Source organism: Oncorhynchus clarkii, chromosome 22 (genome assembly GCF_045791955.1).
Source record: "Oncorhynchus clarkii lewisi isolate Uvic-CL-2024 chromosome 22, UVic_Ocla_1.0, whole genome shotgun sequence".
In the NCBI taxonomy this organism is placed as follows: Eukaryota; Metazoa; Chordata; class Actinopteri; order Salmoniformes; family Salmonidae; genus Oncorhynchus; species Oncorhynchus clarkii.
The window spans coordinates 11,146,155-11,174,146 of record NC_092168.1 but is presented as its reverse complement, the minus strand read 5'-3'; the positions used below and the strand labels follow the sequence as shown (position 1 = coordinate 11,174,146).

At 39.7% G+C, this 27,992-nt stretch overlaps 1 protein-coding gene and 1 pseudogene across 3 annotated transcripts; one reads left to right on the top strand and one right to left on the bottom strand.

The window, feature by feature from the left end:
* Positions 1 to 821: 821 nt before the first annotated feature.
* Positions 822 to 8,377, top strand: LOC139380442 (mannose-1-phosphate guanylyltransferase regulatory subunit alpha-A). Of its 3 annotated transcripts, none has more exons than XR_011628439.1 (13): positions 822 to 954; positions 1,778 to 1,875; positions 1,958 to 2,061; positions 2,172 to 2,364; positions 2,496 to 2,555; positions 2,638 to 2,768; positions 3,779 to 3,919; positions 4,835 to 4,932; positions 5,033 to 5,079; positions 6,759 to 6,851; positions 7,057 to 7,225; positions 7,415 to 7,955; positions 8,000 to 8,039. XR_011628439.1 is itself a non-coding variant. In XM_071123116.1 (13 exons), the coding sequence occupies exons 1-13, from the start codon at positions 915 to 917 to the stop codon at positions 7,513 to 7,515; spliced, it is 1,290 nt and encodes a 429-aa protein (XP_070979217.1). In that variant the 5' UTR covers positions 825 to 914; the 3' UTR covers positions 7,516 to 8,377. The 3 variants fall into 3 exon arrangements, 2 of the variants coding, with proteins under 2 accessions (XP_070979218.1, XP_070979217.1); XM_071123116.1 differs by adding an exon at positions 2,936 to 2,950 and having other exon boundaries at positions 825 to 954; positions 7,415 to 8,377; XM_071123117.1 differs by having other exon boundaries at positions 7,415 to 8,377.
* A 377-nt stretch (positions 8,378 to 8,754) lies between these two features.
* Positions 8,755 to 27,992, bottom strand: part of LOC139380058 (rac GTPase-activating protein 1-like) — a 70,690-nt pseudogene continuing 51,452 nt past the window's right edge.

Below are 27,992 nucleotides of genomic sequence, written 5' to 3'. Positions count from 1 at the left end.
GTCGTTAACTAAACATACGCAGTACTGACATCCTGAAATGTCATAATCTTATTATGCTGCTGCATCCTAGTGGTTAATCCTTTTGTTCTTGTGAAGGGTAGGTGAATGGGTAGATAGAGCACTTTACATGTGCTGGTTTATTCAAATTCAAGTCATATATGACACGGAGTTAAGAATAGCAGCAGATCCAACCTCATGCTTACTGCTGCTCTAAGCATGTCTCTCTAATTGCACATTTTGAGTGCTGAAGAGGCCTAACTTCTCCAAAGAGACTCGTATCTAATTTTATGATTATTGCAGAGTATGGTGTTCCATCCGTTTGATACAAACACTATCTGTGGTTTTGCATATGTTATAGTTAACGTGGAAAAGATGTGCTTTAGAAACCACTTGGGAGATCATTTTACTGCAGGTAACATTTTAATGAGCAAATAAGAAAGTAAACTCCTCTGTTATTGTATCTGTTTATGTATAGTTCTCTTTTATTGAAGTTCATGATCTTCTTTGACCTTAGGCAGTTTTCATGCATAAATATGATGTGAAACAACAGGTATCCATCCGTGTGAAGCAGGTGTTTGACCCGGTTTGAACTGACTTTGGAGAGACATAAAGGAATCCTAGTAGTGGGAAGAAGAGAATGTGATGAGCAGGATACATTCATGTAATACCCCCATTAAAGTTTTACAATCAAATAGAATTCATGTCACAACTAGCAGAATATAACATCACGGCATTCATCCACTCATTATTTGACATGCCTCTGATATTCAAAGGTATACAAAACACCACTTCCCACAATCCTCCGTTTTACGTGATGACGTATTAAGCAAAAACAAACAAACAGGAAGAAGACAAAGTCAGGATTTGATCCAGATTACTAGTAGACAGCTAACGTTAGCTACAACAAATTAAAGATGCTGAAATCTGTGATTCTCATTGGAGGCCCACAGAAAGGTGAGTGTTAAGTAAATTACTAAATTCATACATGTTAATTCCTCCAGTTCTGATATCTAGAGCCACATATCTAGCTAGCTGTTAGCTAGCCTGGCTCTGAAGGGCTAGTTTAGGGGTGTATTCGTTACGACAATTCTGTTACAAAACTTTTTGCAACAGAAACCGTTTATTCCAAACGCTGTTGAGTTCCGTTTGGTTCATAAACGGAAGTTGAAGTGAAGTCGTGTCTCTCTTCATAAAAAATAAGCGGACTTCACCGCATAGCCGAATCGATAGGTGCTTGTGCCAAACACTTCGCAGACTATTACAGATTTGAATGGCAACGCGTGGAAACCATACAATTAAAATGAACGACAATGTACGTTTAAGAAAACCGCTTCTCCGTCACGTTGAAGAGCGTTTGGAGCAAAACTTTTGCAAGATAATCTGCATAATGAATACACCCTAGTTGTAGGCTAATGAATGACGTGGCGTGATCATGGAAACCCTCAGGTGCAGCTTGCCATATCAAATAATTTTTCCGATGAGCGTTGTCGAAAAGGGCTGACAGCTAGCTGTCAAGATAGCCTTGCATAGACACTTGAATTGTCACATTGCACAAGTTTGGTGCTTTCAACACTAGACCAAAATAGAACAGAAAATAATAGAATAGGGGTGCTTTCAACTCCATAGAATAAAATCTAGGATAGTATAGCTTCTTTACTTTTCCCAAGGTATGTAATTATTTCCAGAAAGAACTGGCGTGCTGATTGAGGATAGACAGGTCATCAAAATGTAATTATGATCAACTGAGCAGGTGACTTTTGCCCTACCTGTCATACAGGTACACGGTTTCGACCATTGTCCTTTGAGGTCCCGAAACCCTTGTTTCCAGTGGCTGGTGTGCCCATGCTTCAGCATCACGTTGAAGAATGTGCCAAGGTAGGTTAGCACTGACAAAAATAATAAATGTCCCTCTCTTCATCATTGGTAGAAAGAAACATGGTTTGCATTTTTCCCATAGGTGCCAAATATGAAGGAGATTTTGCTAATTGGCTTTTACCAGCCAAATGAAGAACTTACCAGATTCATGTCTAGCGCACAGCAGGAATTCAAAATCTCAATCAGGTAAAGGAGAGGATCATAGTAATTTTGTGTCAACGTTGTCATAATAAGACAAAGCCTAGAACACATGGATGGACAGTAGTCTAATTGATGAACTTGTTGAAAATATGTAGGTATTTGCAGGAGTATGCTGCTTTGGGCACTGGAGGCGGCATCTACCATTTCAGAGATCAGATTCTATCTGGTGGCCCTGAGGCGTTCTTCATTATGAATGCTGACGTGTGCTCTGAGTTTCCTCTACCAGAGATGCTCAACTTCCAGAAGGAACACGGAGAGTCTAGCAGTTTCGTAATCCTGGGGACAACTGTGAGGAGACATCCATGATTTCTATGGCTTAGGCCTTCAACAATACAGGGAAAAGTTGGGAATATGCTTGATGGAGACAATGGGATATCATTATTTGTCTCTCACTTGTTTTATTTTTCTTTATTTTGCAGGCAAACAGAAAGCAGTCCATGAACTATGGCTGTATTGTGGAAAACCAGCAAACGAATGAGGTGATGCAGCACATTTTAGTCACGCTTCTATATTTACAATTATTACTTGACCCAGAAAGTTTTTCTCTTGCTCTTATTTCAGGTTTTACATTATGTGGAGAAGCCTAGCACTTTTGTGAGTGACATCATCAACTGTGGAATCTACCTGTTTACCCCGGAGATCTTCCAACACATTGGGGCAGTCTTCCAGAAGAACCAGCAGGACATGCTGTTGTGAGTGGGAGGGATCCCCCAGGGACCCTATCGTGGGAGATCCTAGGATCTCTATGCATGGGAGTGGTGCATGCAAATTTGATAATTTCCTATCGTTGTTTCTCCTCATTTGTCTTTTTCCCTTTTCCCTTTCCTGCCATCATTCTGTTTCCCGTCCCCATCACCAGATATCCATACGAGGGGTAAGTCGGTACAACTAGGCCACTGCACAGTGTGGTTTTAGAGTAGAGATACGCATTAGTCAAATACGTCACACAAAAATATCTATCTAAAAAGCGTATCTCTTCATTGAGTCACAATACTAGCACATGGGGTGATAAATCACTCTCAAAGATGTGTTTTGGAAGGTTTATTTCCACACACTCACTTATCTTTTGATGTGCACATCATCATCATTTGTCAAGATTGAAGGAGTTGGCATACACATTTATACAATTTGTTAGTAGTAAATCGCACAATCAAATATTTAACTATCAAATTTGGACCCATTCAAAGGGACTGTTGTGACATTGACCTTGATATAAGAATATTTTTGGACTTCCTTGAGTATGTGTTCCATTACTCAAGTCAACCATGTTGCCTCTGATCCCTCTTTTGTCAAATTACTTTTGCTTTCACAATCCATTTTAATACTACCGTGCTTTATCAACTTTTAACAATCCCCACTGTATCCTTGGGCACTTGGTGAATCAGTTACTCTTTTTGACAACTCTTCTTGGTGACTTTGGTGCTGTTAATGACCCATCTAAAGTATTTCAAACTTTCTTGTGACCTTCAAGCTAGCCTTAGGTCACAATCCAATCGGAAGTGGTTGTGAGCTAACATTTCGAAAACACTGTACTAGAGAATTATTTATCACGCTTTTTTTGTATCGCCTGGTGCTCTGGGTGGAGTTATCACTTTAAAACCGATTGAATGGTCTAAAATGTGGCTACCGGATGATGCAAAACAAACGCGCCCAGAGATAAATGTTAAGAGCATGGTCTCATAGATTGGTCTCTTCCTCACAGACACGAGCAGACCAATGGCAATGGCTGGCATCGGGCTGAGGCCATTCGGTTAGAACAAGACATCTTCACAGCCCTGGCTGGGCAGGGCAAGCTCTATGTCTACAAAACACCTGCCATCTGGAGCCAAATCAAATCTGCAGGGTGAGTAGGTCGTCTCAATCTGTGAATAACTTGTGTGGTCAGTGGGACCTGAAGATGTTGGTGTAGGATACTCAACCATCTTCTGAATCTGTGTAATAGGAATTTACAGGTGAACAAAAAGGAGACCAGTCATAGGTAAAGGTAATAAGCCGGATATATATTTTTATTAGGAGTTGCAACAAGCACAGGAAAATGTCTAACTGGCCTTCTATGAGCAGGCCCTTATCTTAATCAGAAATCACCAAATGTTCTGTAAACGCCAGCCCGAGAGGCTTGCAAGGGCTAAAAACCAGAAGGCAGTGACTTTGTCAGTGTCTACAGAACTATACAGTGTTCACCGAATGGCTTCAATACAATACAACCGTACATAATGTGTCTTTTGTCCTTGTACCTCCAGTCTGGCGGCGATCACTATCAACAGATATGAGAATATCTGTTGATTGTGTATAGCGCTGTCTTAGGCGTCTCACAGTACAGACATTGCAATTTATTGCCCTGGCCACATCTGCAGTCCTCATGCCTGCTTGCAACATGCCTAAGGCACGTTCACGCAGATGAGCAGGGACCCTTGGCATCTTTATTTTGTGTTTTTCAGAGTCAGTAGAGAGGCCTCTTTGGTGTCCTAAGTTTTCATAACTGTGACCTTAATTGCAGACCATCTGTAAGCTGTTAGTGTCTTAACGACCGTTCCACAGGTGCATGTTCATTAATTGTCTATGGTTCATTGAACAAGCATGGGAAACAGTGTTTAAACCCTTTACAATGAAGATCTGTGAAGTAATTTGGATTTTTATGAATTATCTTAGAAAGACAGGGTCCTGAAAAGGGGACTTCTTTTTTTGCTGAGTTTATTAACTTTAGTCATCTTACATTTCCCCATTTTACAATTTGCTTTTTGTAAATAAAAAATGACAGGTCTGCAATATACGCCAGTCGCTTGTACCTCAACCAGTACCATAAAACCCACCCTGAAAGACTGGCTACAAACAAGGAAGGAGGGCCTAGAATAAGTGGTAGGTTATAGTACATTACTTGCCTTTTGTTACTTTTTTGAAGTTTTTGGTTGTCTTTACAGTGTATTTATACCAATTATTATTATTTTATTTTTTTCAGGAAATGTTTACATTCACCCAACAGCCAATATTGACCCTACTGCGGTGGTAAGTGCTTATCCTTGCTCTTACTACTTACCTACATACAGTACCATTCAAAAGTTTGAGAACTTAGAAATGTTGTTTTCTTTGAAAACATACATGAAATTAGTTGCAAAATGAATAGGAAATATAGTCAAGACGTTGACAAGGTTATAAATATTGATTTTTAATTTAAATAAATAATAATTGTGTCCTTCAAACTTTGCTTTTGTCAAAGAATCCTCCATTTGCAGCAATTACAGCCTTGCAGACCTTTGGCATTCTAGTTGTCAATTTGTTGAGATAATCTGAACAGATTTCACCCCATGCTTCCTGAAGCACCTCCCACAAATTGTATTGGCTTGATGGGCACTTCTTACGTACCATACGGTCAAGCTGCTCCCACAACAGCTTAATAGGGTTGAGATCCAGTGACTGTGCTGGCCACTATAGACAGAATACCAGCTGACTGCTTCTTCTCTAAATAGTTCTTGCATAGTTTAGTGCTGTGCTTTGGGTGATTTTCCTGTTGTAGGAGGAAATAGGCTCCAATTAAGTGCCGTCCACAGGGTATGGCATGGTGTTGCAAAATGGAGTGATAGCCTTCTTCAAGATCCCTTTTACCCTGTACAAATCTCACACTTTACCACCATCAAAGCACCCCCAGACCATCACATTGCATCCACCATGCTTGACAGATCATCTAATTTTTTTTTGCGTCTCACGAATGTTGTTCTTTGTGATCCGAACACCTCAAACTTAGATCCGTCTGTCCATAACACTTTTTTCCAATCTTCCTCTGTCCAGTGTCTGTTATTTTGCCCATCTTAATGTTTTCTTTTTATTGGCCAGTCTGAGATATGTATTTTTCTTTGCAACTCTGCCTAGAAGGCCAGCATCCCGGAGTCACCTCTTCACTGTTGATGTTGAGACTGGTGTTTTGCGGGTACTATTTAATGAAGCTGCCAGTTGAGGACTTGTGAGATGTCTGTTTCTCAAACTAGACACTTTAATATACTTGTCATCTTGCTCAGTTGTGCACCAGGGCCTCCCACTCTTTATATTCTGGTTAGAGCCAGTTTGCGCTGTTCAGTGAAGGGAGTAGTACACAGCGAGATCTTCAGTTTCTTGGCAATTTCTCGCATGGAATAGCCTTCATTTCTCAGAACAAGAATAGACTGATGAGTTTCAGAAGAAAGGTCTTTGTTTCTGGCCATTTTGAGCCTGTAATCGAACCCACAAATGCCGATGCTCCAGATACTCAACTAGTCTAAAGAAAGCCAGTTGTATTGCTTCTTTAATCAGAACAAGTTTTCAGCTGTGCTAACATAATTGCAAAAGGGTTTTCTAATGATCATTTAGCTTTTTTAAATGATAAACTTGGATTAGCTAACACAACGTGCCATTGGAACACAGGAGTGATGGTTGCTGACAATGGGCTTCTGTACGCCTATGTAGATATTCCATTAAAATCTGCCTTTTTCAGCTACAATAGTAATTTACAACATTAACAATGTCTACACTGTATTTCTGATCAATTTGATGTTATTTTAATGGACAGAAAATGTGCTTTTCTTTCAAAACTTTTGAACGGTGTATATACTATACAATTCAACTCCTCAACAGTCAAAGACACTACATGCTACAACAACAAAAAGACAATAAATGATACCTAATAAAACATCTAAATAAATCTCTTTCTATAGTTGGGTCCCAACGTCTCCATAGGCACAGGTGTGACCATCGGGGCTGGGGTGCGAGTGAGGGAGTCCATTATTCTCCATGGGGCTACTCTACAGGCAAGCAGTTCCTATTGGCCTACCTTAACGTTATGGCAAAAAAAAAGTGAAAAATTGGCCAGTTCCTCAGTCAAAAAGTAAATGCTGAAATGGCTGTTCTTCTCTTGATCATAGCACACAGATCATGTTTTTATTATGTCCACTTGTTTAAAGTAGGATTGATAATTAACACTGACCTAATTCCATTTTCATATGGTTCTTTTAGGATCACAGTTGTGTGTTGAACTGTATAGTGGGATGGGACAGCACTATTGGTAAGTGGGCCAGAGTTGAAGGAACTCCCAGTGACCCCAATCCAAATGACCCCTATGCCAAAATAGATAGTGAAACACTCTTCAGAGATGGAGAACTCACACCATCAATCACCATTCTTGGTAAGTTGCCTATAACTTATAACATTGAGTTGAGCTGGACTGGTTACACCTCCACCATAGTTGCTGGAAAGGAAATATCTGAGCCAGCACAGTGCATTTCAGGGCAATAGTGTGAAAAGGGTATTGGATTCATGTTGATTTTTGGAGCATGTAACCATGACAATGTTTTAATATTGCTATTTTTTTCAGGTTGTAATGTAACTATCCCGGCCGAGGTAATCATACTCAACTCAATTGTTCTGCCATACAAAGACCTCAACCGGAGCTTCAAAAACCAAATTATATTGTAGTTAATTTTCTGTGTGCGCTGTTCATTTAGTGTCAAACCAAATGAAAGATTTTAGCTTGAAGAACAATGCCACTGCCTCTGGGTTATTGTACATAAGATAAATATATAAAAAGGAGATGACACTTATTTAGGTGTTTGGAAAGTTCTAGATTTGATATTGTGTATGCATTAACTGACGTTACCATCATTTGAGATGCTTTGGGAGGCTGATGATGAGCGTTGGTTGGTTTGATTACTTCGACACGTCTGAATGTCATCCCACCACTTTTATGAAACATACGTTTCATAAAATGTATTTTAAATGTTACATTTCTGCACTAGCCCTATAATGAGCTCTGTATGATGGATTCACTACCATGTAAGGGGAATTATAAAATAATGATCATATTTTGGCATGGGGTTGCTGGCATTACTTATTTTAGGTGGTGGTGCTAACCTTTTGTTACTCAAATTGCGCCCTGAAAATGTAAACTAATCAGCTGCAGACTTTTATAAGATTGCAAAATAAAAGGAATTGGTTACAAACTGTTTAATTATGAGTGGTAATTTGGGGGCCTTTCAACATGAGTGACTTTGATTTAAAACGTGACCATTTTAATTGCAAGAGTTATTCTGACATTCTTCTCTGAAATACATTGTTGACCGTCTCATGTTTCTTTTGATTAAAGGGGCAATCTGCAAAAGTCCAAAAATGAATGTACCAATCGCCGTTTTCCACTTTTAAATAGCAATCAAGAAATGTTTGCTTGAAATTTGAACATAACAGGTGACCTGGAGATTCTGGCCTTCGATTCTGTACTTTGTTATTTGTGACAATCATAATGGGATATAGTTAACCATAGTAACATTTTGTTCCTGCGTGACTCATTTTGAAATGGAATGATTTTGGCTTTAATCAATCACTTATGGTTCAGACTGAGTTTGTACCTTTTTTAATTACTAAAAGTGTTTTTTTGTAACAAAATTGCAACCATCAGTTCCAAGTTTAAGAAAAAAAACATTGATTCTCACGACCATGCAGAAATGTTTCATAATGCAGTTTATTCAATCACAGCTACCCAATTGTGTTTGTCATGCATTAGTGCTGAGAGTTCCTCAAATGTACACTGCCCTATCATACTCCATTTTACAATACTTAACATTTCATATAATATTTAAACATTTTACACAAAGATATGTAGTCAAATGTGAAGTGCTTTTATTTTCCCAAGAACATACCAACGTTCTTCGTTCCACTGAACTATCCACACAACGAATCCAATTTAAAGAAGTCAGGAAACCACAGTGATATCAGTTGAGGGATGTAAATAACTTTAACCGTGTCAGTCTTTGCCCTGCTACTGCAAAAAAAGCCAATTCTAACAAGGACAATGAGAAAAGGTAGCAAATTGTCATATGCTATCCGCAAAACTATTTTGACAAATTTCAAAAGTGTTAAAAGATTTCAAAAACAATTTTAATTAAATAAAAGTGGTCTTACGTATTGAAGGCATTCTTCATTCTGCCCTTTAGGGAACCATGGGTAGGAGTCTTAGGGTATATACACAGCTCAGGGGAAGTCGGCGGGTTAAACAGACGATCTGAAGAGATGGTAGATACGTGTTGGAGGCACCATGAGTATTCAGCTTTTGTCCTAATCCAGCATCGTGTACATTAAAACTGACACATCACCCCGGTTACATTTGGGCAAGGGCTGTTGAGTAGTCATTGACGGTGGAGTTTCTCAATAGCACACAGCAGCTGAGTGTTGGTGTCAGGTTGTTTGTTTGCCCTCTGTCTATGCTGTGGCTGACATTGGCATCGATCACTGATATAACCTGGTTCTACACCATGAGGTGGCGTTTCCAGTTCTCAGCAGGGAACGACAGCATTCGGCCTGTGATCTGAGAGAGATGATGAAATCGACAGTAACCTGGTTCACAAATGCAGAGGCATTACACATACTGCATGCATCTACATGGGTAGCATTGCAGAAATGTTACAGCACTGAATGGACCAGATCAATGGAAATACTCAATGTGACACTTTATTATTTTATTTTTTTAAAATACTGAAACACTGTGAAATAGTGAAGATCACAATTGCGTGACATTTATACACAAGACAGTGCCCACCTTTTGGCTTTGTGTTTGTTTCTCTCATAAGGGTTGCGGGGAAGGGCTCTGCCATTCCATGTCCCAAAATGGTTGGTCCAAACATCCTGGACAAATTGTTCTGTTCTGGTCCCATTTGACACAAGGGGCTCTGCAGGACTCTACAGTGGGCAGTAAGGCAGTGTGCAATAAACTTATTAAGAAGACATTAACCTCTTATTGAATATAAACTTCCTGTTTACTCTTGCAATAACCTGCATCTGAGTGGTCCAATTTTGCTCAATTTCCTGACAAGTTATGGGATTAGTCATTTATGGAACTGTAAGTTGAGGAAATGGTACCCTCTCGGGGAGAAAAAATAATAATCACTCTAAAGACACAGGGAGGTATCCCATCACCCTTAGGTGTTACCTCGGCAGATACAGCATGAGGAAAACCAATGTCTCTGTTAGGCTTTGGCAGATCTGCTATGGCCTGGTAAATGATTGTTGCGCTGTTGTCATCATCTGTAATCGCTGTAAGCGATACACAACCCATCAGTGAGGCCCTTTAGGACAAAGAACAGCAGAGAAAAATGCTGAGAGACATACAATAACGTTATACCTCAAAATAATCTACACTCCCTCTGGCAATTATCTCTTTGTTGATTCACTCACTCCATTATGACTCAGAAGGCCTCTAGAGATACATTATAGTTCTTTGTAGCATTAGTCGTTTTGTGGATGGCAAATGCCCTGGGCTCCTTCAGACATCTCAATGCAATTTACAAAAGGGTTGGTGTTATGTCCTGAAGTCAATCGGCTTTGAGGCAGAGAGCGAGAGAGACTGATTTAAATGGGCTCATTCCCAGCATGCCACAAATTACCACTTACTCTTCACTCAAGACCATATATAAGATTGAAATTAATATGCTGGAAGTAGACATTGGTCTGGGAGAAATATTGAGTGTTGATTGTTTTATAGTCATCAGGGAGTTTTACAGTCATCAGGGAGTCATATTACAACAAGGAAATAACCTCATCCAATCAGGGCAGATGGTTAAGTGTAAACATTCTCCAGCGCTTGATACCTAAAGGTTTGCGAGGTGATTTTGAGATGCTCATTAAAAATCCATCCATGAGCATTACTGCCAAATGCATTGCATCAATCATTATATTCATGTAGATTACACAGTTTAGATACTTTAGTGTGGCTTCAAACCATAGGCCAAATCACTTTGCGTGCAACACTCAGAAATCCTGCTTCACACACTCAGGGGGAATCCTAACTTCCACTCAACTCAAATTTTCAAGCTAAAGTGAAAATTCTACTTAAGTGGAAGTTTATAAACAGCCATAGGGTAATTGATTATCATTAAACAGGGTTAGGGTCAATTCTGAATTCGAGGGTGGAACCTAAACGTGCATTTCCTCTCTAGAACAGGAAATTACGTTAAAATAGTGGCGGCAAATTCCTCTGGTGGGGGGGTTCCTTTAATTACAATTACATTTTTGAATTGGTCGCACCCCAAGAAATTACCCTGTGACTGTTCATTGTGTTGGGCAAAGCATAACTTCCACTTCAGTAGAATTTTCACTTTATAGTCATGCATTTTGATGTCATTGGGAGACGAAGTGAGAATTTGAATTAAGTGGAAGTTAGGACTCGACCCTGAGTGTGTAAAGCAGGATTTCTGAGTGTTGCACTCAAACATTTACAGTGATTTGGCCTCTGGTTTGAAGCCGCACTAAAGTATCTGAGCTATGTAATCTACATGAATATAATGATTGATGCAGTGCATTTGGCAGTAACGCTCATGGATGGATTTTTAATGAGCATCTCAAAATCGCCTCGCCAACCCTTAGGTACCAAGTGTTGGAGAATGCGTTAACCTGACCCATTTAGGGTAGATGGTTATTGTTGTAATATTTGACAACTCCCTGATGACTGTGAAACAAAATTCAAAAGGCATATTTATTCTACACATCATCATGGTCTTTATTTGTTGTATGCTTTGCAATAATAAGTGGCCTATCCTTTTGTCAACTGAATGAAACTTTCATGTTTCACATTTCAGTTAAATTGCTTTGAATTGCTTTGAATTCAATTCTGCTTCCTTCAATTCAAATGCAATTCAAATTATGCTTGCTGTGAGGTGTAGCCAATTCAAATTCATTGTTTGAATTTAATTAAATTCAGTAATTCCGAATTGACCCCAACCCTGTCATTAAAAGTGATCACATACCACAGGCCTCCATGAAGGTTCTATGCAGCCTGAAGGTGATGAGAGACTCCTTCAGTTTCCTCAGGAAATTATGTGTATGTCATCCACTCTGGGCATGCTGCTTCACCATACGCTCACCCCCAGGAACACATTAAATGCCTTTCTGCGACAACAGAGGGAGGAGAAGTCAAACATGCTGATAACTAGTCAAATATAAATGTGTCTGAATAGAAACTATTCCAGATTGAGAATAATATTGCTCCTCCAATCCTCTTTTCTCAATTTCATTCACGCACTGAACAATTATCTGAGGGATTCTAAGCTGGGTAGGTGGGGCAAAGCTCTCTAACGTGTCCTGCAAATGAATGAGAAATGCTTATTTTTAACAAACAGAACAAAGCAAGGTTGGAACTTTTGGGAATATTGAGTTGAGGTACTTCAGATCCATGAGCTCCACTAGAGGCAGAGACAGAGTAGTTCAGGCACTTCTGTTTACATTCGGGATGAGCTACCACAAAGCAGTCCCTGGACTTCATGGCCATCTATCCGAACTGGATCCTCTTCCGACATGGCTCACACGTTTCTGGACTAATCAACTGAATAGAGCCCAGACGGTTAAAAGTTCTATACATATTCTAAATAGTACAAACAATTTCTATTCAAGAGTCGCTGTGTACAGTTGAAGTTGGAAGTTTACATACACATAGGTTGAAGTCATTAAAACTTGTTTTTCAACCACTCCACAAATTTCTTGTTAACAAACTATAATTTTGGCAAGTCGGTTAGAACATCTACTTTGTGCATGACACAAGTATGTTTTCCATCAATTGTTTACAGACAGATTATTTCACTTATAATTCATTGTATCACAATTCCAATGGGTCAGAAGTTTACATACACTAAGTTGACTGTGCCTTTAAACAGCTTGGAAAATTCCAGAAAATTATGTCATGGCTTTAGAAGCTTCTGATAGGCTAATTGACAACATTTGAGTCAATTGGAGGTGTTACCTGTGGATGTATTTCAAGGTCGACCTTCAAAATCAGTGCCTCTGCTTGACATCATGGGAAAATCAAAATAAATTGTAGACCTCCACATGTCTAGTTAATTCTTGGGAGCAATTTCCAAATGCCTGCATGTACCATGTTCATCTGTACAAACAATAGTACGCAAGTATAAACACCATGGGACCACGCAGCCGTCATACCGCTCAGGAAGAAGACGCATTCTGTCTCCTAGAGATGAACTTACTTTAGTGCGAAAAGTGCAAATCATACCCAGAACAACAGCAAAGGACCTTGTGAAGATGCTGGAGGAAACCGGTACAAAAGTATCTATATCCACAGCAGTAAAACAAGCTCTATATCGACATAACCTGAAAGGCCGCTCAGCAAGGAAGATGCCACTGCTCCAAAACCGCCATAAAAAAGCCAGACTACGGTTTACAACTACACATGGGGACAAAGATCGTACTTTTTGGATAAATGTCCTCTGGTCTGATGAAACAAAAATATAACTGTTTGGCAGCATCATGTTGTGGGGTTGCTTTGTTGCTTGAGGGTCTGGTGCACTTCAAAAAAATAGATGGCATCATGAGGGGAAAATTATGTGGATATACTGAATGTCACGCCCTGGTCAAAGTATTTTGTGTTTATCTTCATTTATTTTGGTCAGGCCAGGGTGTGGCATGGGTTTTTGTATGTGGTGTGTTGGGATTGTAGCTTAGTGGGGTGTTCTAGTGAAGTCTATGGCTGTCTGAAGTGGTTCTCAATCAGAGGCAGGTGTTTATCATTGTCTCTGATTGGGAACCATATTTAGGCAGCCATATTCTTTGGGTGTTTTGTGGGTGATTGTCCTTAGTGTCCTTGTTTCTGTCGCGGTGTTAGTTTGCACCAGTTTAGGCTGTTTCGGTTTTCACATTACGTTTATTGTTTTTGTACAGTTCGTGTTTCTTCATTATTAAATAAACATGGATTGCAATAGCCACGCTGCATTTTGGTCCGATCCTTGCTATACCTCCTCATCAGAGGAGGAAATAGAAGAAAGCCGTTACATTGAAGCAACATCTCAGGACATCAGTCAGGTAGTTAAATCTTGGTCGCAAATGGGTCTTCCAAATGGACAATTACCCCAAGTATACTCCCAAAGTTGTGGCAAAATGGCTTAAGAAACAACAAAGTCAAAGTATTAGAGTGACCATCACAAAGCCCTGACCTCAATCCTATAGAATATTTGTTGGCAGAACTGAGAAAGTGTGTGCGAGCAAGGAGGCCTACAAACCTGACTCAGTTACACCAGCTCTGTCAGGAGGAATGGGCCAAAATTCACCCAACTTATTGTGGGAAGCTTGTGGAAGGCTACCCGAAACATTTGACCCAAGTTAAACAATTTAAAGGCAATGCTACCAAATACTAATATGTAAACTTCTGACCCACTGGGTATGTGATGAAAGAAATAAAAGCTGAAAGAAATCAACATTTCACAGTCTTAAAATAAAGTGGTGATCCTAACTGACCTAAAACAGGGATTTTTTACTAGGATTAAATGTCAGGAATTGTGAAAACCTGAGTTTAAATGTATTTGGCTAAGGTGTATGTAAACTTCTGACTTCAACTGTAGTTTAACATGAGAAGATGGTATCAATGAGACAGTTTTAGACAGGAAGTAGTGTCTCAAAGTGGGAGTGAAGACCCGTTTGAGTCTGGGCTTTGTGGTGGTGGTCATTTCCATCTCTGCTATGGTGTCGAGCTCCACGGTGGTTTCAGGGTCATCAGTGGTTTCATCATTGGGAGTCAAGAACATTGACAATTTTATTGCATGGGAATTGGGGAAAAACAGCTTGAGCCACAGGGATTGAGTTAAGTAGGCTTTATTGTCCTTTCCAAATGCTCTTGCCGGAAAGTCTCTGGGTTTGTGACGGTTGCTTTCACAATCGTAGTCTCAACTTCCTGATTAAAAGTATGAAACACTTGCCATTTTCAAGATTAATGAGTGGGCCTACTCATATTGAATGAACTCACACAGTGCTGAGTAGTCTTTGCTCCCTCAGAGTGAAGTGATCTCTACAGTGCATGTGGGAGGAGAAAAAAATGTGACAAGGCAGTCAGAAAGGCTACATCCCAGATGATACCATATTCCTTCCTGCACTAAAAGTAGTAAAAAAAAAAATTATGTTTTATTGTCACATACACCAGATAGGTGCAGTGAAATTGTTGTTTTACATGGTCAACCTTAGTAGTAAGGCGCCCCTGGAGGAAATTAGGGTTAACTGCCTTGCTCAAGGGCACCTCGAAGGCTCAGGTATTCGAACCAGTGACCTTTCAGAGGCATTTTGAAACTCGGTAGTGAGTGTTGCAACCGAGGACAGACTAGTTTTACGCGCTACATGCTTGACGGTCCCGTTCCGTGAGCTTGTGGGGCCTACCACTTCTCAACTGTGCCATTGTTGCTCTTAGATGTTTCCACTTCACAATAACAGCACTTACAGTTGAGTGGGGCACTGACTTGTTGGAAAGGTGGCATCCTATGACGGTAACACGTTGAAAGTCACTGAGCTCTTCAGTAAGGCCATTCTACGGCCAATGTTTGGCTATGGAGATTTTATTTTTTATTTATTTCACCTTTATTTAACCAGGTAGGCTAGTTGAGAACAAGTTCTCACTTACAACTGCGACCTGGCCAAGATAAAGCATAGCAGTGTGAACAGACAACAACACAGAGTTACACATGGAGTAAACAATAAACAAGTCAATAACACAGTAGAGAAAAAAAAGAGTCTATATACATTGTGTGCAAAAGGCATGAGGAGGTAGGCGAATAATTACAATTTAGCAGATTAACACTGGAGTGATAAATGGTCAGATGGTCATGTGCAGGTAGAGATACTGGTGTGCAAAAGAGCAGAAAAGTAAATAAATAAAAACAGTATGGGGATTAGGTAGGTAAATAGGGTGGGCTATTTACCGATGGACTATGTACAGCTGCAGCGATCGGTTAGCTGCTCAGATAGCAGATGTTTAAAGTTGGCTGTGTCCTCTATTTTATACACCTGTCAGCAATGGGTGTGGCTGAAATAGCCAAATCAACTCATTTAAAGGGGTGTCCACATACTTTTGTATATATAGTGTAGTTAACCATATAGGGAATAGGGTGCCATTTGGGACGCACAATGTGAATGATCCTGTGCTATTTCCACCTGAGCAGACGGGTGTGCTGCTCTGTGCACTGAGAGGATGACGCTGAGCAGAGGGCCTGATTAATATGCCAGCTAATAGGAAGTGACAACACACTAGGCCCAACTACAGGGACACAATGGCGAGGAACACATCAGATGATTCCGCATTAATGTTTTGGTAACTGTAACACTAGACAAATCATGGTGTATATTAAGGGTTCTCTGTTAATTGATTATCCAGTAAGGTTATTTCTGTCCCACACAATGTCTAATGATTTATTTTCAAAGACCTAACGACCAGCTGATCAAATGAATCTATATGTTTGAACTAAAAATAAACTCATGTTTTTGTGCCAAGGGCTTAAGATAGACTGGCTGAACCAAGTAACTGTCTCCCTGGTAAAAAGACCTTAGTTCCACTCCAGGTGGTTCAAATAACATTCAGAAAACTGGACAGCTTTTGCATTGTGAAGGCCAATACTTATTAGTAAAAAAATTTGTGTAAAATCAGAAGCATCAATTTTGAAACAAAGGACAAAGAATCGATTTTCAACTTGAACAATTCAGTTAATCGTTTTTATGTGGTTGAAACTGAAACCCCATTGAATTGTTTTCTAATTATTAAAGTTAACCAATCCATAGACCTCCATGTTGCAGCCTTGTTTTTATGAAAAGTATGGGTCAAATCCACATTATGCCTCTGCTTACCTTTTCCACTCGTCTTCCCCCAAGGTGATCTTCTGAGCGACCACCTACTCTTCCTGTCTTTCCAGCGGGAGCACCTGCATTCGGTGTCATGGAAGATAGCTTGGAATGCCCAAAAGTGCAGAACATGGGTCAAAGATCTATCAAAATGAATCATAACTTAAACCTCAAGAGGTCCACACCATAGCAGGCTGATGGGAGGATGGATTGGTAACAAAACACATCAAACATATGGAAACAACATTTGACTCCGTTCCCTTAAATCCATTCCAGCCATTACAATGAGCCCATCCTCCTATAGCTCCTCCCACTAACCTCCTCTGGTCCACACTTACCCTTTTTTCTCTTGCCCTCGACTTAAGTGGTTTACCACTGTTATATCCAGGACCTGTACACATTGAAACACTACGTGAAAGAGTGATACACGGACCATCCACAAGCCACAAGCTTTTACACTGTCATATAAGGGTACATATGAAATAATTGAATCTTGGTTTAAATGTGGATTTTCAGTGATAAAGTGTCATCATCAGTTCTATCATAACTAATATCAGAGTGAGACGGGAATGAAGACTCGTCAATGACAGATAATCGAATGAGATATCAAGAAACAAAACCCAAATGAATAAAGTATGAGGTCATTTTAAAAAGAACTGGGATATGACTATACTTGTAGTAGCCTATTGTTTGCTCTTGTGTTGGGTGACATTGGCTCCCCTGTGGTTGAAGTTGGCCAGCATAGATCTCTGCTCATCATTCAGGCATGCATTGGACTTCCTGTCGTGAACCAGTATATCACACATCAGTTGCAATTGTCGCTGCTGTGTGGATATACAGTGCATTCTGAAAATATTCAGACCCCTTCACTTTTTCCTAATTTCGTTAAGTTACAGCCTTATTCTAAAAGTGGTAAAAAAAATGAAAAGAATCTCATCAATCTACACACAATACCCCATAATGACAAAGCAAAAACTGTTTTTTAGAAATGTTTGCACATTTATGAATAATAAAAAACAGAAATACCTTATTTACATAAGTATTCTGACCCTTTGCTATGAGACTCGAAATTGAGCTCAGGTGCATCCTGTTTCCATTATTCATCCTTGAGATGTTTCTACAACTTGATTGGAGTCCACCTGTGGCAAATTCAATTGGTTGGACATGATTTGGAAAGGCACACACCTGTCTATATAAGGTCCCAGAGTTGACAGTCAACGTCAGAGCAAAAACCAAGCCACGAGGTCAAAGGAAATATCTGTAGAGCTCCAAGACAGGATTGTGTCGAGGCACAAATCTGGGAAAGGGTACCAAAAAATGTCTGCAGCATTGAAGGTCCCCAAGAACACAGTGGCCTCCATTCTTAAATGGAAGATGTTTGGAAGCACCAAGACTCTTCCTAGAGCTGGCCGCCCGGCCAAACTGAGCAGTTGGGGGAGAAGGGCCTTGGTCAGGGAGGTGACCAAGAACCCGATGGTCACTCTGATGGAGCTCCAGAGTTCCTCTGTGGAGATGGGAGAACCTTCCAGAAGGACAAACATCTCTGCAGCACTCCACCAATCAGGCCTCTATGGTAGAGTTTCCAAATGGAAGCCACTCCTCAGTAAAAGGCACATGACAGCCCGCTTGGAGTTTGCCAAAAGTCACCTAAAGGACTTTCAGACCTAGAAAACAAGATTATCTGGCCTGAATGCCAAGTGTCACGTCTGGAGGAAACCTGCCACCATCCCTACAGTGAAGCATGGTGCTGGCAGCATCATACTGTGTGGATGTTTTTTAGCGGCAGGGGCTTGGAGACTAGTCAGGATTGAGGGAAAGATGAACGGGGCAAAGTACAGAGAGTTCCTTGATGAAAACCTGCTCCAGAACACTCAGGACCTCAGACTGGGGCGAAGGTTCACCTTCCAACAGGACATAGCCAGAGCCGGACTTGAACCCGATCAAACATCTCTGAAGATACGTGAAAATAGCTGTGCAGCGACGCTCCCCATCCAACCTGACAGATCTTGAGAGGATCTGCAGAGAAGAATGAGAGAATCTCCCCAAATACATTTGTACAAGGCTTGTAGCATCATACCCAAGAAGACTCAGTGCTGTAATCACTGACAAATGTGCTTCAACAATGTACTGAGTAAAGGGTCTGAATCCTTATGTAAATGTGATATTTGCTTTGTCATTATAGGATATTGTGTGTTGATTGATGAGGAAAAAAACGATTTAATACATTTTAGAATAAGGCTGTAAGTTAACAATGTGGGAAAAGTAAAGGGGTCTGAATACCTTCCGAATGTACTGTATGACATTTAAGGTAAAAGTTTATCCCATCATCTTACAGACTGCAGAAAGTACAACATTAACCAAATAAACCATGCATTTATTGATCAACAAACTGTAAGTGGCTTCAGTTTATGAGAAGAATGTTGGGAAGTTCGAGATGATGGTGCTAATAACAATCGGACACGTACCATGATAATGACCTAATGATAATGAATTATTGACCTCAAAGTCTAAATCATGAGCTCCAATAGGACAGCCTAACAAAGTTAAAGGGATCCATACCAAGTGCTGAAAGTCTGCTTCGGGCTTATAGCGCTTCTTAATCTCCACATTGACCTGGTAGCGACATTTTTTCAGTTTAACCTCCAGGGCAGCCTGGGCTATGTCTGACTTCACCATCAGCTCCTTGTGTCTCTTCAGCTCCAGCTCCGCAGGTAGCCATTTCCTCTTGGTGGCATCATAGTTTTTCACTACTTCAATGAATTCTGGCATGAAAAGAAAATACCAAAGTGACAAGGCTTGTGTTAGACATCATTCTATGTTCCAAATGTGTATAATGATAGAACAAAAAAAGAGAATATGCCATGACATGAAATGTGTACATGCGAATTGCAAGATTTGGCCATAACATCTCACAACCATTCACACATGAACATGTCTTTTAGTTTGAGGCATTAGAATGGAATACGTCTTGAAATGTGTCTCAAGTGACAACATGTCTGAAGCCATATTGTGTACCATTCAACATTTTGTCTTGTCACATCTTTTTAGGGGCTGTAACGTTCTGAACTGAACAAAAGCAAAATGGCATAGTGGAGTAATGTGCCAACATTTATATCCTGTAGCCTACACACAAAAATTAATTTGACAGGGCATTCATTTATTTACAAGTCCCAGGATAATGTTGCATTCGTATCCAAGTGGGAGGTGGGAATTTACCAGTAGTGAAGTCGTAAATAATGCTTTGATATATTCAAGTGCTTTGAACTCATTGCGAAACGCTGTTTGGCCAACAAGCTGCGTAAACCATAAACTAAAAGTACAGCTATCATGCTTGTAAACAAATTATTGTTATTGTCAAAAAATTAGGGGTTCAACAAGGGTCCTTCTAAGATCCTCAACGTTTTTTGAAGAAGCTTAGGGTTCTTAGTACTGAAAATTGCCCCCAAAAGGTTCTTCCAAGAACCCCATAGGAGGTGGGGTTCATCATAATGAACACTGACAACAAAAGTATTGTGCTATTGTTGTGGGTATTATTATTATTAATAATAATATGAGGTAAACTCCCAGCAGAGCCCCATGTCCAATATATGTTGTTCTCCTTATCCTTAGCCAGAATGATTGTGCAGTGCATGGTGATCGAACAGGTTTCCTGTTATATTCATCAGAGGTGTAGGGAGGATGAAAAAATTGTAATTATACAGATGACTAACAAAACAATAATAGCATTATTATTATTAATAATAATAATAGAACCTGTTATTCAAAAGGTTCTTCGAGGATTCATTTAAAGGGTTCCTTGAGGAACTTATAGGGGTTCCCCCACAGTTTCAATTTGAAGAACCCCTAAAGGATACTCCAGGAACCTTTTATTTTTAGAGTGCATATTAATAGATTGCTTTTTATAAATAATGTTTTGCTGTTGCATCTAACTGCCGAAAATGCTTTTATCAAGGTAATTTCCTTAGTAGGTGACGTCAGAGGTCAGCATGTGGGAGAAATATGAGCTCAGGATGATGGACAAGTTTTCTCACTAGTACCTACCAGTTGGAGGGCCGTTCAAAGTTCCTTTTCCCAGTCCTATATGTGGTAAATTCCCCACTTCCCACTTGGTTGCAAACGCAGCATTAGCTTATGGAAAGTTAACATCAGGGGTGTATTCACTAGGAACCAAACAGAACCAAACGGAAGCAATCAGAACGAAATGAGGAGGGGCCTACCTTAATGTGTCCAATAGAAACTCTTGTTCTCACTGATGATAGAAAAGTATGCATCTAAGTAAATTAATTCTCAATTCAGAGAAGCATAGGGCAATGGCCTAAACACAAACAATAGTTCTACATCCTACCTTTTAGGTAGGAAGCACGCTGTCAAATGAGCATGCTTTAGGGCAGTGGTTCCCAACCAAGGGTACTAAGGACCCCTGGGGATACTTGGCCTATCCACAGGGGGTACTTGAGAAGACTCATGAGAACATAGACCTACTGGTAAAATACACATGGGGGGGTACTTTAGCAATACTCTGGGCAAAATTCAGTCGGTGGTACAGTAACCAAAAAAAGGTTGGGAACCTCTGCTTTAGGAAACCAATAAGAGGGTACAATTAATCTTGCCTGGGTGCCTTTGTAGGCGTGTTTTGCACAGCTCTGTCCAAGTTGGCTCAAAACAATAGTTACTTAATAAAGCATGTATGGTAATTAATAGGATTCTGTTTTTTACCATGCAAAAGTGCTTGCTTTTGATAAAAACACTTAATATGTCTTCCCAATGAAAACTGGTTAGAAAATTCAAACATTTTTATTTATTTATAGAAAATATATGTTTTATGTTTCTGGCCCGTCCCTATGCCCATCCCTAACACTGGGATGTTCCAAAATGCACCTGAACAAGTTGGTTATTTCATGAATGAACATTAATATTGTATTATACAACAGGTGGTTTGGAATTCCCATTGTTAGAGCTTCTCCTGCCCATGATATATGAGACAACATACACATGGCCACCTTCTTATAAAGTGGCATCTTTACATCGTTACCTAGCAACACACTAACAACTACTTTTACAACTACGATTCTTAGCACCTGTAATTCGTCATGGATGATTTTAGAGTTACTTTTGATGTGTTTTATCCACTAACGTTTAATGAATGGTGCCAACAAGAAGAGGAGGATATTAAAGATATTAAACAAGAGAACGTGGACCAGCAACCTGAGCTCAGCGTTAATGTTATACATGCAGAAAGCAGTGTTAGTGAATGTAGCATCACGTTTTGTTAAAAAATGGATAGTTTGGGAAATAATCTAGATGTTTTATGCTGGTAACCGTTGTATGAAAGCATTAATACATAAGAGGCCATGTGCTATGACTTTAAAAAAAATCATGGCTGTTGTGTTCCACACCACTCGGTTCGCTTCCTGGTTATGACCGCATCACATCCATGATAAACATGTCAAAACACATGGCCTCTGTATTACTGCTTAAATAATCAATAGCCTACTTTTCACTTGTTTCAATATCGATGGCTAACAAATAAAACACTTCCACAAATGTGGATATAATATCACATGAACATTTGATGAATAAATAGGAGGAATTCACCACTCAACATACAACGTTATAACTCCAAAACGCACGCCCTTGTTGCTGGATATTATCGAAGTGACCATAAATATGCTTGTAGTTAAAACGCTGCAACAAACATTATCGAACGGTTGGTGCCGAAAAACTATATCCCAGTGCGTAGGTTTCCACTAAATAACACAGCCACAAAGTCAAACTTCATGAAAACCAACATTTTATTTTTGGTCTTAATTTAAGGTTAGCAGTGTGGTTATGGTTAGGTTTAGAATCACATTTTAAGAGAAATTGTAGAAATATGCGGGGTTTATGACTGACTGTGGTAACTAGTGACGTCCAAGTGGGTATCTAGCCCAAAGGCCGGCAGATGGCGAGATTGAATCATGTAAAATGACACGACTCAATATCGCCACCTGCCGACTTTTGAGCTAGTGCGTATTGTCAAATGGAACCATTATCCCAAAAGACTCAATCTATGACGATATCCTCCAATTTAAAAAAAAGAAAAGTTACTTTTTTTGTTGGTATTCACATTCGTTTTTATTTGTAGTCATTGACCCCGTGTTCCTCATGTTGCCACGTGTAGCTGGAAAACAGTATTTATTGCAATGGCTAGCTAGCCTATGATTTTATTAACCTGTATTTTTCAATGTGTTGTCGTGGTACTTGGCATTTCAGGGAAAACCCACCAGTTATTACCAGACCCAGAACTGTCAGCTCGCATTGTACCACAAGGTCTGGAAGCTAGGCCAGTCAGTCAGCTCGGCGTTAACAGTAGGATATTTATTAGCCTACAAGTACTTCTTATGGAGATGAACAAAAATCTATTGCAGTATTTAATAGCCTTGTTGGGATTGAAACGTTAACTTCGCAAACATCTTACTCTTCCCGCCACCAAATCAGGTAAGGGTAAATTAAATATGCAGCCTATGTTGTTTTTGTTTACTATATGAATTATGTTATAATGTGCATTATTGCAGTGCAATAAAATATGGGATCCAGTGTTCAATTATGTAGGTTGGCTGTGAACCTGTAAAGGCCTAGTCTAAGGTTAATTTTGTGAGGTTTTTAGTCCTTTCTTCCATATCCATAGTACTGGCAGTACATTTCCAGATGCAGAGGGGTCACACCAGGGTAGCAGTCTTTTCCTGAATTGTAAATTGGCCTAATGCAGGGCTATAATTCCTTTGGTGGATGTTCTCATGAGCAGATGTTAATGTATGCTGCTTTAATGCATGCACACCATCATTTTTAAGAAGGAATGCCATTAGTTTGATTGCAGAATGTAATGCTGTCACTTATTTATAGGAGATGGTAGTGTTGTTATTTGCATCATTTCCATAAGAACATCATTTTGCACACTCTCTACATTTTAAGATTAAAGCATCGTAGGAACTTGGTGTCCTCGGAGATGTATTTTTCTTCTTTGCTGGCAGCAGCTGTCAGACAGCCCCTATATGATAAGTGTTATATTGATGCCGTGTCAAACTATAGTTATCTTCACTAACAAATCTCAGCTACCCTGCTCTGATTGAGCACAAGGGGTATGTTAAAAAAAAAAAGCAACGCTTTTGAGGTTCTACACCTTGGCGCCTGGATAACACGTTTAGCAAAGTGACCATGATATTTTCCCTATAACCTGACTGTTCATACGCCTACATCTCCTGCAGAAAAATATGAAATGTTTCCGTCTACGTCACCCTAAAAAACATGTTGTATAAGCCTTGTGAGAAAGGCAAACTGGGGGAGCCTTATTGTTTTAAGACTTTGAAATAGTTGCAAACCCCAGACAAATGTATAACATTATACTGTGCTATTTTGATAAGTTGGAACTGGGATAGGCTGTTGTTGACCCAGTTTGGCTACTTCTATAGCCTTTGTATTGATTGCATGAAATATCTTGGGTGATGAGATAATAGTCATTGACCGTGCATTTTACAGGCTATGAAATAATTTTCTACATTGTTTCTTGATTCTCAACATTGGCATACAAAACCAAAAAATCAAACCAATCTGATGTTTCAATCTCTAGAAAGTTGCCAGAGCAGGGATTATTGTTTGATTAATAATGCAGCATTAATTGTGCTCTTTTTGTTTTATCATTTCCCTCAGATGGCGTTTGCATAGCTCCATACATGTGCATACTGTTCCTGTAGCTCCATACATGTGCATACTGTTCCTGTAGTTCCATACATGTGCATACTGTTCCTGTAGCTCCATACATGTGCATACTGTTCCTGTAGCTCCATACATGTGCATACTGTTCCTGTAGCTCCATACATGTGCATACTGTTCCTGTAGCTCCATACATGTGCATACTGTTCCTGTAGTTCCATACATGTGCATACTGATCCTGTAGTTCCATACATGTGCATACTGATCCTGTAGTTCCATACATGTGCATACTGATCCTGTAGCTCCATACATGTGCATACTGTTCCTGTAGCTCCATACATGTGCATACTGTTCCTGTAGTTCCATACATGTGCATACTGTTCCTGTAGCTCCATACATGTGCATACTGTTCCTGTAGCTCCATACATGTGCATACTGTTCCTGTAGTTCCATACATGTGCATACTGATCCTGTAGTTCCATACATGTGCATACTGATCCTGTAGTTCCATACATGTGCATACTGATCCTGTAGTTCCATACATGTGCATACTGTTCCTGTAGCTCCATACATGTGCATACTCATCCTGTAGCTCCATACATGTGCATACTGATCCTGTAGCTCCATACATGTGCATACTGATCCTGTAGCTCCATACATGTGCATACTGATCCTGTAGCTCCATACATGTGCATACTGATCCTGTAGTTCCATACATGTGCATACTGATCCTGTAGCTTCATACATGTGCATACTGATCCTGTAGCTCCATACATGTGCATACTGATCCTGTAGCTCCATACATGTGTTAACTGATCCTGTAGCTCCATACATGTGCATACTGATCCTGTAGCTCCATACATGTGCATACTGATCCTGTAGCTCCATACATGTGCATACTGATCCTGTAGCTTCATACATGTGCATACTGATCCTGTAGCTTCATACATGTGCATACTGATCCTGTAGCGCCATACATGTGCATACTGATCCTCTAGCTCCATTTAGGTGCATACTGATCCTGTAGCGCCGAGGCGATGTGGGATATTGTTTTTTCGCCCAGTAGAGGACACTGTGGTAGGCCTATTCATTCTAGGGATGTCAGTACCTTGTTTTAGTGTGTGGTTGTGTGGTCTCAGTGATTAGGACAATGTTTGTTGCAACCTTTTGTCATGTTTGTTTGACGTTACACGACTCGCAATAAAAAATGACCTGTTTGCTGGTATCAAAGGCTTTTTCCCCCCTCATTTTTGGAATTACTCTATTACACAAACTGTAGTTAGCGGGCTCTGAATCAGTTAAATTTAGAACCCCAAATTTTGATGTGATATGAGACCCTTGAGTATAAGTCAGATCTCAAGCCTCCCTGTTTGGTTAGTTCTAAATTTGAGATACAGGTGTGCCTTCAGCATTTGTTCATTTTGAGCTAATCTCAGACATTGTTTGAACACTTTATTAGTTTGAACAGAATGTTTTGCCAGGGTCTTAATATCCTGTTTATATTGATTTTGGATTATTGACTTTAAGTCAATAACACCATTTATTAGACGGATTAGAAAGCCTCTTTGAGACATTTGTAGAGATTTTACCTAGGAATGAAAGTTTACCACCAGCTAGGTTTCCATCCAATTGGCGACAGATTTTCACGAGAATATTCTAAAGTCTGCATAGAAAAATATGTGCATTTTCCCACCAGATGTGTTTCCATCAACACGACTTTTAATGTTGAAAGAGTGTGACCCAGTTCTACGTATTTTATTGGTTTGTGACTCACTGACACCGCCCCCGGTTAGAGGGGAATAAAGGAGCCCAAGAGTTAACACACACAGGAACTTTAATCACACACAGGAGAAGATGAACATGGGTATGTTTTCTGTGTCCACGCATCCCATGCACATATATACACCCACACTCACAGACTGGAATAACACCGTACCTGGCAATATTTACTCCCTTGGAGAGTGTGGGGCAGGCTGGCTAGCCAATCAGGACCTGGAGAGACTGCATGGCTAGAGCGTGCACAGGGGTGAGACACATGGCCATTGTCCGATTGGCTGAAGCCATGAGCTGCAGGAGATATCGATCTCTCACATGAGGGGGAGAATTTTTATTTATTTATTTTATTTAACCTTTATTTAACTAGGCAAGTCAGTTAAGAACAAATTCTTATTTTCAATGAAAGGGTGAGTATGGGTGAGAGTCAGACAGCATGACTCCAGAAAGCAAATAAACAAATGCTCACACAAACAGTGACATAGTGTCCATTAGCGCTCTCGGCAGGGGGATTGTGCATCCATTGCATTTTCAACTTTTAAGGATGGTTTTGTCACAAACTGTTGCGATAAATGGCATACTTGCCCAATCTGGTTTTGACGCATGCTCTGTAGACAAGTTTGCTGATACAGTGGACAGGCTTGGTTATATGATGGATAAAACCAAGATCCTCTTTTTTAATAAAAGAAAAGTAAATAATCCCAAGCATGGATCATGTCCCCAGCATCATTCAAATGATAGCCAACCTTCTATCTATTGGACATTTGGTTGAAGCTTATCATCGTGCACTTAACCACCATAAATTATGAAATAAGTTATGTAGTTCATCATAACTTATTCTATCTGACTAAGAACTCAACATGCTTTTCCATGTCGTGGTAATAGTAGGCTACAACATCTCGTGACTCCCAAGTTTACTGCATCATTATGTTCTTTCTATCATTATTTGCTCATAAATGAGTTTCCACTGTCGCATAATCTACTTCACCAACAAAATAAATATACCTCCTTGTCTAACTTATTGTGTTTTGTCGACATTAGGAAGTTCTAACGACAACTTTTATCTGCATGAAATGTTTGGATGGAAACCTGGTTACTGTAACACTTACAAAATAATAAGGATTGGCTAGTCTCCCTCATAACACTAATGTACCAATCATTTTTAAAATAAGAAAAGTACATTGGTGAGAACTAATGGAAAAACACTTTATTGATATGGCCTATGCCTAGCAAAAGTGCATTTGTAAATGTTTTTGAATATTCAACACAAGGCTGAGTAGATTTTTATGAAAATTTTCGAAAAGGTACTGTATAAGATGTACATTTTTACTTTCTGTGATGCAAATATGAACGCTACATCTGGGAGAAAGATCATGTTGGCCTAATCTTGTAGGTGAGCCCCCACTCGCACTCCGACATTGCCAACCCATTCTAGCTGTCTATTTGAACGAGCATAGACTAGAGGTATTTTAATGAATCCTTTGTATAAAGCAATTTCTCATTTCTTTCTCTTTTACCCACCACTATTTCTCTATCTTTGCTTCCTCTCTCACACACTTCTATTCTCTTTGTGCCCCTCTCTCTCTCCATCCGTTGCATATAATTCCAGTGTGATTTTTAGAAATGGAGTGATTCTCTCTCTAAATTAAATGCTCTCCCCGTGCCCTGTTGATAAAAATGTTATTCTGATCGGGAGTGTTGTGTTGAATGCAAAATCTTATTTTCCGGAGTGTATTCCTATTTGCATTGTTTTGAAAACCCTTAAAATAATCAGTTGGCGATAAGACATTCGATTATTTTTGTACGTTCATTTGGAGAAAACATGCATTCATTTATGAAAGCCA